The sequence below is a fragment of the Lolium perenne genome, chromosome 2 (assembly GCF_019359855.2).
Source record: "Lolium perenne isolate Kyuss_39 chromosome 2, Kyuss_2.0, whole genome shotgun sequence".
NCBI lineage: Eukaryota > Viridiplantae > Streptophyta > Magnoliopsida > Poales > Poaceae > Lolium > Lolium perenne.
In genome coordinates, this window is record NC_067245.2 from 76,735,712 (window position 1) to 76,747,940 (window position 12,229).

At 44.3% G+C, this 12,229-nt stretch overlaps 1 protein-coding gene across 1 annotated transcript; it reads left to right on the forward strand.

The window, feature by feature from the left end:
- Positions 1-6,720: 6,720 nt before the first annotated feature.
- Positions 6,721-10,731, forward strand: LOC127333007 (calcium-dependent protein kinase 20). Its single transcript, XM_051359322.2, has 8 exons — positions 6,721-7,562; positions 8,033-8,156; positions 8,306-8,449; positions 8,693-8,845; positions 9,181-9,296; positions 9,389-9,556; positions 9,957-10,187; positions 10,307-10,731. The coding sequence occupies exons 1-8, from the start codon at positions 7,032-7,034 to the stop codon at positions 10,457-10,459; spliced, it is 1,620 nt and encodes a 539-aa protein (XP_051215282.1). The 5' UTR covers positions 6,721-7,031; the 3' UTR covers positions 10,460-10,731.
- Positions 10,732-12,229: the final 1,498 nt, after the last annotated feature.

Below are 12,229 nucleotides of genomic sequence, written 5' to 3' on the forward strand. Positions count from 1 at the left end.
TTCAACGATGACTTAGTGATCGAATGAACCATTCACATACGATACCAATTCCCTTTGTCACGTGATATTTTACTTGTCCGAGGTTTGATCATCGGTATCACTCTATACCTTGTTCAACCTCGTCTCCTGACAAGTACTCGTACCGTGGTATGTGGTCTCTTATGAACTTATTCATATGCTTGCAAGACATTAGACGACATTCCACCGAGAGGGCCCAGAGTATATCTATCCGTCATCGGGATGGACAAATCCCACTGTTGATCCATATGCCTCAACTCATACTTTCCGGATACTTAATCCCACCTTTATAACCATCCATTTACGCAGTGGGGTTTGATGTAATCAAAGTACCTTTACGATATAAGTGATTTACATGATCTCATGGTCATAAGCACTAGGTAACTATGTATCGAAAGGTTATAGCAAATAACTTAATGACGTGATCTTATGCTACGCTTAATTGGGTGTGTCCATTATATCATTCATACAATGATATAACCTTGTTATTAAAAACATCCAATGTTCATGATTATGAAACTAATCATCTATTAATCAACAAGCTAGTTAAGAGACTTACTAGGGACTCTTTGTTTGTTTACATAACACACATGTATCAATGTTTCGGTTAATACAATTATAGCATGTATATAAACATTTATCATAAACATAAAGATATATAATAACCACTTTTATTATTGCCTCTTGGGCATATCTCCAACAGACTGCCGTGTCGCGCCGACACGGTAGTCCTGGACGTCGAGGAGGATGGCGCCGTCCTCCTCCTCATCTGGGTCGAGGTCCGCGTCCAGGTCCGGCGGATCGGCGCCTCCGCCGGCGACATCGCGCTACGTCAAGAAGGAGCCGGCGTCTCCACCGCCGACCACAGGGCGCAGCAGCGGCGCCCTCGTCATCCGCGACCAACCCTCTTCTCCATCGCGCGGGCGAAAGAGGAAGTCGTCAAAAAAGGAGGCCACCGCCGCCACCAACCAGCTCGCCGAGGAGGAGGCCAAGCGCGCCGAGGACGCCGTGATGGCGGAGGCGATCGGCAGGTCGCTCAACGACCTGGTCCCCGCCGACAACACGCTCCCCATCGATGCCGCGCTCGACTGGTCCAGGCGGGACTGGGAGTAGCAGGAGGCGGAGCAGCGGCGACAGCTGCTGGACATGGCTGCCGCGCGGCAACGCGCCGTCCAAGCCGCCGCACCGGCCGCGGCAACGAACTCTGCGCCTAGGACCGCGCCGCTGATCAAACTTGAGGAGAGCAGCGACGACGACCTCTACCGGTCGACGCCACCATGCGCCGGCGACCCTGGCCAGGGTTAGCCGCTGGTACGAGGCGCCGCCGCCCGAGGACGCCGACAACTCGAGCGATGACGACGGCGGCGGCGACTACACGGCCTTCTACCGCCATTTCGGCAGGTAGAAGGCCCGTTATTAGTTTTACTTTATGTTTTGAACGGGCCGAATTCAAATATATGTATTTAAATTTCACTTATGTTTGAACGAGTTTCGCCTACTTTTGTCTGAATTCGCCGTATTTTGTCAAAAACTTCCATCCATCCTAGACTCATCGCTGGAAAAATTGGCCTCTCCAGACCAAAAAAAAATACTTCCTCCGGTTCATATTAATTGACTATAATATGGATGTATCTAGACACATTTTAGTTTTAGATACATCCATATTGAAGTCAATTAATATGAATCGGAGGGAGTACATCCATCCAAAGCTAAATAGTGTTGAATTTCGCGTGAGAAATTGAGAAAACCTCTAAGGCGGGACGGACCGCCACGGTGGATGCGGAAACTATAGCCACATTGGGGTCGCCTTCATTTTTCTCGTGGCCCTGTGGTACTTCGAGGAGGAGAATTTGGCTTCAGACCTTCGACGACGACAGAGTGCGTGGTGGATGGTTCGGGTCTTCAGGACCAACGGTGACCGAGTCGTTCGGCGTCGTGCGGGTGAGGCCATTCATGTCCTGATCGTAGCATCATGCTGCGTGGCGCTATGATCCACCGTGTCCATCCCGAGTCACCTTCCAGTGAGATCGAGCGTGTGAACGCCTCAGCGGCAAGCCCCTTTCCCGCTCCTTTGGCGCACGCACGAGCATGATCAGTGCGGAGCAACGCGGTAACAGGAATCAATGGCCGGTTTCCGTTTACGCGGCCACGGCAGCCGTGCATTCATTTTCCAGGAGTAGCCAACAAGTAAGCAAAAGGAACTATGCCACCGAGAGGCTGACACCATGGTGGAATGGAGCGACGTCCCGAGAAGCACTGGTAAGACCGTCGACCATGAATACACGATGGTATCATAGGTAGTACTACTACTCTGTTCTTCTCTTCTAGAGTACTCCTTCCGTCCACAAATAAGTGCACATGCGGGTATTTCAAGATAAATTGTGAAATGAAGTAAAAAATACATTGGGACTTTAATTTTTTCAACTCCAATGAGCTAAGTGCATGTAGAAAACAAAGAGAACATGTGCTCAATATTGTTGGGTTTGATTTCCGTGCGATAAGAGAGAAACAATTAAAGTGCATTGGAAAGATATGAGTATACTCTTTTGTGGACAAAATTTAGAGCTAGATGTCCACTTATTTGAAGATGGAGGGAGTATATTATACAAGCCCACAAACTCATATTCCAGATACTAGTAAGAAAATAGAACCAACTAATAAATAACATGATTAATTATATGTGGAAATACTCTTGTGTTTTGGATTAATTAAATGTATTGCATGTGATGCCTGCTTTTTTTATGCCTGCATGTAACATTCACATTAATGAGCACCATTTCATGAGGTAAAAATCTAATCAATTTTTTCGATTAGTGTTAATGACCTTCTATAGAGGAAAAAAATATTTTTTTCATAGTGACCTTCTACTTCCTCCGTTCCAAAGAATGAAGCTTTTGTTTTTAGAAAAATCAAGCAAATAAAAGTTTGACCAAATACTTTTTAAAAATTATATGATATCGTATGAAATATCTTTCATGATGAATCTAACGGTGTTGGTTTTATTTTCCACATAAAAATGATTTTCTCTAAAATCTTAGTCAAACTTTGTGTAGTTTGATATTTGAAAAAAGCTTTATTCATTGGAGCAGAGGTAATATTCAAGAACGGATGGAGTATCATTTAATTAATGCATGTAAAATCTGACACTTTACTGCAATTAATGATTAGAGATCGTAATGGTATCACATGTAGATACCGTATAGCATGTACGATTAGAAAAAAATCAATGTTAAGTATATATTGTACTACACAATTTCGCGTTGAGATTCTACAAGTCAATAAATATAATGAGATTGTGATATTACTACACGATACAATGCATTATAAAGATATTATTGTACAATAATGTCATATGCAAGATATGATGTGTGTGCCGAAGAAATTAACATCGGAAAGGCGCAAAAAGTATAATATTAGCACAACAAATGTTCAAATTTACATCTTTGGCCGCATGAGCAAGTAGCGTTCGGTGGTAAATCCGTTGCTCATAGCTGCTGCATTAGCTAGTTTCTTATTTTTTTACCGACCACGGAAGAAAACCGCCTTTCTTCCCTGCAAAAAAAAGAGAGCATCCTTCTATTATCTATACAAGGTCGAATTAAGGGTTTTCGCATATAAGAATAGTACTGCAAATTAAGTTTTGATAAAAAAATCCTTACCGTTTAAGAAGATCATACCTGACATAAAATGATGCGAGGATCTTACACATTAATTACATATATGATTCCGTCTTCTTCAGTGCCTATTTAAATTGTGGCTCAATAGGGCAAACAAATGGCTTGAAAAAGGGGTATTTGTAGATGGTTGTGGATGTGAAGCCCTGGCACACAATTGTGTCCATAAACAACTTCCAACCTGGTTGTTGTAGAACGATACGTGCCCTTACCAGTAGAGTACGAGTATGAAATATGAATATTGTAACAACTATGTGTATATCCTTGCTATATGTGCAAATTCAGAATTACTATACATTTTGGTGCCCAATTATTGTACCCTCTCTCTCTCACGGAGTATAGTTAAACTTTATTTTTCCTTAAATCAAACTCATTTAAGTTTGAAAAAAAATGTGGTTGAATTTATCGAAATCCATATAAAAATATTGGCGCGGGCAATTTCTAAAAGTACCAGTAGACATATCACGAAATGCGCATGAAATTTGTCTTGGGGCGAGGCAAATACGGGCAACATTTTATCGAGGACAGAGAAGCACAATATATATTAGGGTTTTAATGGGAATAGCATGGGAGGAATACGCCTCCACCTCGTGTGTAGCTCTATCCATTTGATCTCCTCGGTGTCGTGTGGTAATCTATACCTAATAATAAAGGGAGAAGTGTTTCCGTGGTTTGGTCCGTCACAATGCGCTTTGGTCCAACGCGTTTTACGTTTTCGTTTGTTGGTTTTCATCATACATCCTCCTGAAACAGTGTCGGTTCCTGCCTTCATACGACATCATGCCCCGATGCAAACTGTGTCCGATTATGGAAAGTACAGTTTGCCACCATATGGAAAGAAAGTTTGGCACCACCGTATAAGACTAGGAATCTGTGCCCCGATGATATTCCAATACAGATTCATCGTACTAATACTCCAAGATCAAAGTACAATCAACACACGCGGCGATCAAGATCCAAGTTAAAGAAACAAGCCGAACCGTGCATCAGGGCCAGCGCCATGACCGACCTTTGATCGCGGCAAGGCGCTGTCGCTGTACGTCGGCGCGCTGGGAAAACCGAACTTCTGCGGGATCCACCCGAGGTCGCTATGGGAGGCTTGTCGGGAAGGTGGAGTAGCGCGTCCCGTCGACGCCCAGGTGTGCGCGCTCGCGGAGTCATGTATACCAATGAGGGACATGCGACAGCCGTTGCTGGGAGAACGAAGCAGTGGCGGAGAGAGAGATGTGGAGGAGGACTGACGGTAGAAACTGCCATGGAGGAGCGCAGCCTTGGTCAGATTGACCGCCGCCATGTGTGGCGTCTGGAGCCTGGAGGGGAACGGGCGCAATGAGGAAGGTAACGAAGCCGTCGTCTGTGATCCTCGTGGCAGGTGCATGCGTCTTCTGCCCTTCTGCTCATCTTGCGGATCCGAGTTCTGCGCTGGAGTAGGCCAGGCGGTGCTGTTCCAGCCTTCCAGGTGGTGCCGTCCAGGGACCAGCGGCCTCGCGTGGCTCACTTGGAGGAGGGGGGTGCTCAATATCTGCGAGACGCCACGGATGGGTGGTAGCGGCTGTAGCCAACTCTCCCGGAGGGGTACTTCGGTAATCGTCATCTTCATGGCCACGCCGCTCGCCGAGGCGGGCAAGGTGACCGGCTCGCTGGCGGATGGCAAGACAATGATCCAGGCAGAGCTTGAGAAGATAGACGACAAATATAGAGTCAGAGAGTACTGATCCGCAATGTCGACTTTGGCTTGGGGCTGACCCGTCTTCATGGAACTCGATGGCATCGCATAGGAGCGACTCGTTTTAGTGCTGCCCGCGCCGACCGCACGGCAGCACTGTTTGTGGTCATCTAGCTCCAGAAGATGATCGGCTACGTACAAGAATAGTTGTTCACTAAAGCAGCAGTTCATCAGCATATCTGTTGGAAAACGCGGTGTCATCCTTTGTTTGTATAGAAGGATTTAATACATGCAAATCTTTGAATTTAGAGGCTCCGCTCAACCGTTTATTGTTAACTCAAAAACTTTTGTGCCGCTGCATATATATGTATCATCCTCTATTTAGTTTTCCGTGTTCTATCGTTGCAGCACTGCAACGCTCAGTTCTATATACTTCCTTCGGTCTCTTTTAATTGACTCCTATTTAGTACAAGTTTAAAATACTAAATTTGAGTTAATTAAAAAGAACCGGAGAGAGTACACATTAAGCACTGATGGGTTATTTTATTAAGGGTGATTATAATACATGATAATCTTGCTTGATATAACCAGTGCGCTCATAATAATTTTCTCAAAAAAGCATTGTATGGCTCCAACCTATAATATCAAGTCAATTTTATATGGCATATTGTGTTTCAGATAAAATATATTGTAATTAAAAGTATAGTCTAAAGTAATAAACTAAATTAAAATAAATAAAAATAAACTATAAAATACTATATATGGTAATAATATGATAATATAAGTTAAAGATTTTGGAAAAATAGCGAACCCAGGCTAGGGTTTAGCAAAAGTCAATCGACTTTCTGGCAAAATTTGTATGCTTTTCTACCATAAAAATTTGTTTCTCCCGTTGCGAAGCACGGGCATGTTTCCTAGTTAAGTAAAAATTGCCACATGGGATGGACGACGATTGACGTCATCACATTGCTTGATCTCTACACTCTGGCTAGTAATTTGAATGGGTTGTTTGTACCAGATGATAGGGCCGAGCTGGCTGCTATGATGTCGACAGCACGAAATTGCACAGATCATGCTTGATGGCAATTTAAATCCACTCACCTAATCCCCCTTTTGCTTTACTTTACCAGTTGCCTTCATCGCTCTCCCAAAAGAAAGTTTTCTCCAAAGTCCTCTTCGCAATCACACAAGGCCACGTACACGGTGCAGGCAAAAGAAATTGCCAAGAAGTAAACAAATAATAGTGCAACAAACAAGCAGGAAGAAAACGAGATGAGAAAATAAAAAAACGAAGATCAGAAGGCAACGCGACATACTAGTAGGGCACAAGCCAAGGCAGAGGCAGAGGCAGAGGAAGAGGAGAAAAAAACAGGGCGAGCCGAGAGATCTTTGACCAGCCAGCCTCCGGTCTCTTTCTCCCCCACCTCCGGCCCCGTCGTTGGCACTGGCGGATTCACACACGGTGACGCCGCCACCGCTGACTCCGTCTACACCAAATCCTCTCGCGATTTAACCACCCCACTCTCTCTCTCTCCTTCTCCACACACACCAAACGCGCACGCCGTCCACCATTTTCCCCTCGATTTGGCCTCTTCCCCTCCCCGCTCCGCTCCACCCAGCTCTGCTCGCAGATCTCCCCCGGTCGGCCCGATTCGAGTTAGTATTGGCGGGAGATGGGCAACTGCTGCGTCGGCGGCAGCGGCGGCGGCGGCGGCAACCCGAACAAGCCGCCGAAGCAGAAGAAGGGCGCGAAGCCGAACCCCTTCTCCATCGACTACAACCGCGCCGCCCCACCGGGCACCGCCACCACCAACCGCCTCGTCGTCCTCCGGGAGCCCACGGGCCGCGACATCGCGGAGCGGTACGAGCTGGGCGGGGAGCTGGGGCGGGGCGAGTTCGGGGTCACCTACCTCTGCACGGACCGCGCCAGCCGCGAGCAGCTCGCCTGCAAGTCCATCTCCAAGAAGAAGCTGCGCACGCCCGTCGACGTCGAGGACGTGCGCCGCGAGGTCGAGATCATGCGCCACCTCCCGCCCCACCCCAACATCGTCGCCCTCAGGGACACCTACGAGGACGGCAATGCCGTGCACCTCGTCATGGAGCTCTGCGAGGGCGGCGAGCTCTTCGACCGCATCGTGGCCCGAGGCCACTACACGGAGCGGGCCGCCGCTGTGGTCACCAAGACCATCGTCGAGGTCGTGCAGGTCAGGATCATACTATCTTCCTTACCCTTGCCCGCCGTTTTAGGGTTTCAGACGCTGTTGCTAGATTGCTTTCTTGCTTTCGGTTATTATTATTAACCTGGCTGGTTGTCCTCACACAATCACACTATGTTTGTTCATTGCGGGATCCACCCACCCATGCTATAGACAGTTGAATAGAAATTATACTATATATGACAAGCTGATTTACAAGTAGATGTTACTACTGCTTTTGTCCCTACCACATTGTTGGGATCAACTCTTTTGGCTATGTATCACATGATTCTGCTCTGCTGTCTATGCGTTCTGACTCAATATGTTATCATCAAATTTGGGAAGCAATTAATTACTCTACTTGATGTTGTTCCCTCTGGTTAATAACTTGTCCACACCTGCATCTTTAATTTGGCACTTCCTTTCCATTCCTGTTTAGTGACTAACATCTATATTTGCCCCGTCCTATACATTATCAGATGTGCCATAAGCATGGGGTCATGCACCGGGACCTCAAGCCAGAGAACTTCTTGTTCGCAAACAAGAAAGAAACCGCCGCATTGAAGGCAATTGATTTTGGCCTCTCCGTTTTCTTCACTCCAGGTACAGTCATGCTATCCTACTCTTGTATATAGCTATCTCTGAACTTTCCTAATTTGGTCCGTCCCATCACTTGTCAATGATACGATCGGAGTCTGTCTGCTTTTACTTCACATCGTTTGCCTAATGTGCTAATGGTTCATTATGTGCAGGCGAACGCTTCACCGAGATTGTTGGAAGCCCTTATTACATGGCTCCGGAGGTGTTGAAGAGAAATTACGGCCAAGAGGTCGATGTTTGGAGTGCAGGGGTGATTCTCTACATTCTTCTTTGCGGTGTCCCTCCATTCTGGGCAGGTCAGTTTTGTGCCTGGAAACGGTCAATTTCTTCACTGGCATATGTCAACTACATTGAACATTTCTAAGATATATAAGTGTACTGTGTACATGTGTCACATTCTACATTGAAGTTTCTTTTCTCCTTAATTTGGCTTTGGGATGATTGGTCTGTGGACTGCGGTTGACAAAATATATTTATCTTGTGCTGTTGAATGTTCTTTCTGAATAACATGATTGTTTTTTTTCCATTTTTTAATGCAGAAACTGAACAGGGTGTTGCTCAGGCAATTATCCGTTCTGTCATTGACTTTAAAAGGGATCCGTGGCCAAGGGTGTCAGATAATGCAAAAGACCTTGTCAGGGGAATGCTTAACCCAGATCCAAAGAGGCGATTAACAGCCCAGCAAGTTCTTGGTAATAATCAAATCTTCTGTGTTTGATTCCTTCTGTTCTTTGTAAACCGATATGGTGACTTTCCAACCTAAGATTTGATGGTTCTAAGTTGCTGCTAAGATGTACAGCTTATATTCCAAGCTGCACAATTTTCCAACTAGAAGTCTAGAATTGAGTATATAACTATATATACTACCTCTGTCTATAAATAGATGTCTGAGATTTGTCTAAATCTGGATGTATCTAGACGCTATTTAGTGTCTAGATACATCCAGATTTAGTCAAACCTCAGACATCTATTTATAGACGGAGGGAGTACTTCTGAAGATTCCTTCATAACCTGTGTTTTCTTCCAGACCATCCCTGGTTGCAGAATATTAAGAAGGCGCCAAATGTCAATTTGGGTGAAACTGTTAAGGCTAGACTTCAGCAGTTCTCTGTGATGAACAAGTTTAAGAAGCATGCACTTAGGGTATACCTCGGTTTTACTTGAACCTCAAATAATCCTCTTTTTACATTAGACTTGTTTCTGGGAATTTCCTCATATAATATATTTTACTGCAGGTCATAGCTGAGCATCTTTCAGTAGAAGAGGTGGCTGGCATAAAGGATATGTTTGAAAAGATGGACCTTAACAAAGATAGTATGATTAATTTTGATGAGCTGAAGCTTGGTCTGCATAAGCTTGGGCACCAAATGCCTGATGCAGATGTCCAAATACTAATGGATGCTGTGAGTAATCAGCATTTTTCTTCATTTCGGAAAAAAATTTGCAGCTCTTTTGTTGCTAGACCATAGTCCTCCATTTTTATGTTGAAACACCCTTCTGCAGTGTTATTAACTGGGTTTCATAAGTATTACATCAGATATCAGAATTCAGTGATTGAACCTTTAAATTGGATGAAATGGAACTGTTAGCATACTTTTGTGGTAGCAATTTTGGAAACAACACCTTCTGAAGTCTCAAATAAGAAACTTGCAGAGCAGTAGAGAGAAAATGATCGTTAAGTCTTACTTTTTTGAACTTGAAAGATCCTTTAGCATTCGATGCATACAATTTCTACATTTTACTGCGTGATAAAGGAGACGGGTGTTTTTATTGTATATTTACTATTTGTGCATGTTATGTCAGGCGGACGCTGATGGAAATGGATGCTTAGACTATGGTGAATTTGTTACTCTCTCTGTTCACCTGAAAAAGATCGGCAATGATGAGCATCTGCATAAGGCATTTGGATACTTCGATCGGAACCAGAGTGGATATATTGAAATCGATGAGCTCCGCGAGTCGTTAGCTGATGACCTGGGACAAAATCATGAAGAGGTTATCAATGCCATCATCCGTGATGTAGACACTGATAAGGTTTGTGGTTCCTCACCAACTAGTTGGCAAAGCATGCTTGTTTTTTTTTCTCCTCTTTTGATGGCTCTGATTTGTCTGTTTGACTGAAATACTGAACATTGCGATTTCACAAAATGTAGGATGGCAAGATAAGCTTTGATGAGTTTGTGGCAATGATGAAGGCTGGCACTGACTGGAGGAAAGCCTCCAGACAGTACTCCAGAGAACGGTTCACTAGCCTCAGCTTAAAGTTGCAGAAGGATGGATCGTTGCAAGTAACGAGTACCCAATAGTAGATGGTAACGCAATAGACAAGTTGTGAATTCCAGATGAAAACCTTGTGTAGCTTCCTGGTTCTTTGTTGACAACCATTTCTTCTGTTCATCTGGATATTCTGTTGCGCTCTAATTTTCGCTTGGTATCCTGATGAGGCATTAGTTGATTGTTGAAGATTTATTCTGTACGTAGATTGTGTGATCCAGGCCTACCACGAAGTGTATGCTGTTGATGAAATGTACTGTACAAGAGAAAGAGGGAAAGAATAGTTGGAAGTATGCATTTCTTCTCTTGTGTTGTTCATTCTGTTTCCTTTTTCGTCTGATTGGTTGGTATATCCTGAAGCTGGATACTCAAGCCTAGCAGCTTATGTCCTAAGTGAGGGTCTGTTTGATTCGTAACTTACAATATAGGAATAGGAGGACTTTAGGATTAGAATGTCCTAGAATGGCATGACCAGTTCAGTGTAAGTGACTTGCAGAAAAATTTAGAGAAATTGTAACATGAGATTTGATTGGATGGAATTTTTTCTTTAGGAAATTTTCCTATGCATTCCTAAGGATTCTAACCTACGAAACGACTAGGAAAAATTCCAAAGAATGAAAATCCTACTAAATTTCTATGGCAATTTTTTGAACCAAACGAGCCTGAATGTTTTGCACATTTGTCAACTTTGACCGCGAAAGCAGTTCACACTTGCCAGGTAAGCAACGCGTGTATAACGGATTTACTTTTGGAGATTCTGTCTACACTGTTCTGCATATAGCATGTAGAGGTTCTATACAGAGATTCATAAACCAAAAGTCCACAACATAATCTTTAATTATGTAACGAGCGCGTTGAATCTAATTTTGGAGTGTTCGCTACTTGCTTTATTCTCTACCCAGAAATGGTATGTCCATGTCTGATGAGTGAATGGAACAAGTGGATTTGAAGTTGGACTTGTTAGCTGGTCAAGAATCCATGACATTGTCACAGGCATAGAACAAAGTAAAATAGAATGGCCCGTTCAATGTTGCCCAAAAATGTTGGATCTGGTCGGCACAAGTTGCTGTCTCGTTAGTTGGCACGGACATTTGCGACCAAAAGTGGTTGCCGTCCTCAAGCAGACACTACAGCAGCAGCAGAAGAAGGTTATGCCCGGCCGCCCGGGAGCGTCGGATATCTGAAAGAGTCGAAGCTGTACCTTCTCAAGCTTCTCTTTGACCTGTGTGTTTTTCTCGGCTGACGTCGCACTGTGTCTTCACCTGGGATCTATCTACGTTTCATCGTGTGGTTTTCTATCTGATCCTACTGCTGCTGATTAGTGTGAACGCAAGGTATCATGAATCCCATGAGTTCACCTTCACCAAAAAATTTTTTACGACGAAACACTAGCTAAAGGCAGGAGACCTAAACACAAGCTATTTTTACAGGACAACAACCTGGAGACAAAGGAAGAATAAGATAGAGAAATTACTGCTGGCAGATGGTGAAGAATCAACTGATCCAATAGTGATGGAGAGTCAAGTGACAGAATTCTTCAAAAACATGTACACGTTCAATCTAGTATCATTACACAATTTCTGAGGGGGCTTAAGTAAAAAGGAGTCACAAAAAAACCTTGTTGTTGTGGATATATTTCATAGGTATATCATCGATATGGTCTGATTCCGGCAACTCCGGGTGACCCATAGAGGATGGTGATGACATATGGCCCACCGGACAACCCAGTTGCTGTTGATCAAGATGGAAGATGTCTAGCTCAGGAACAAGGAGCTAGATCTCAACCGACCTACGAATGTAGC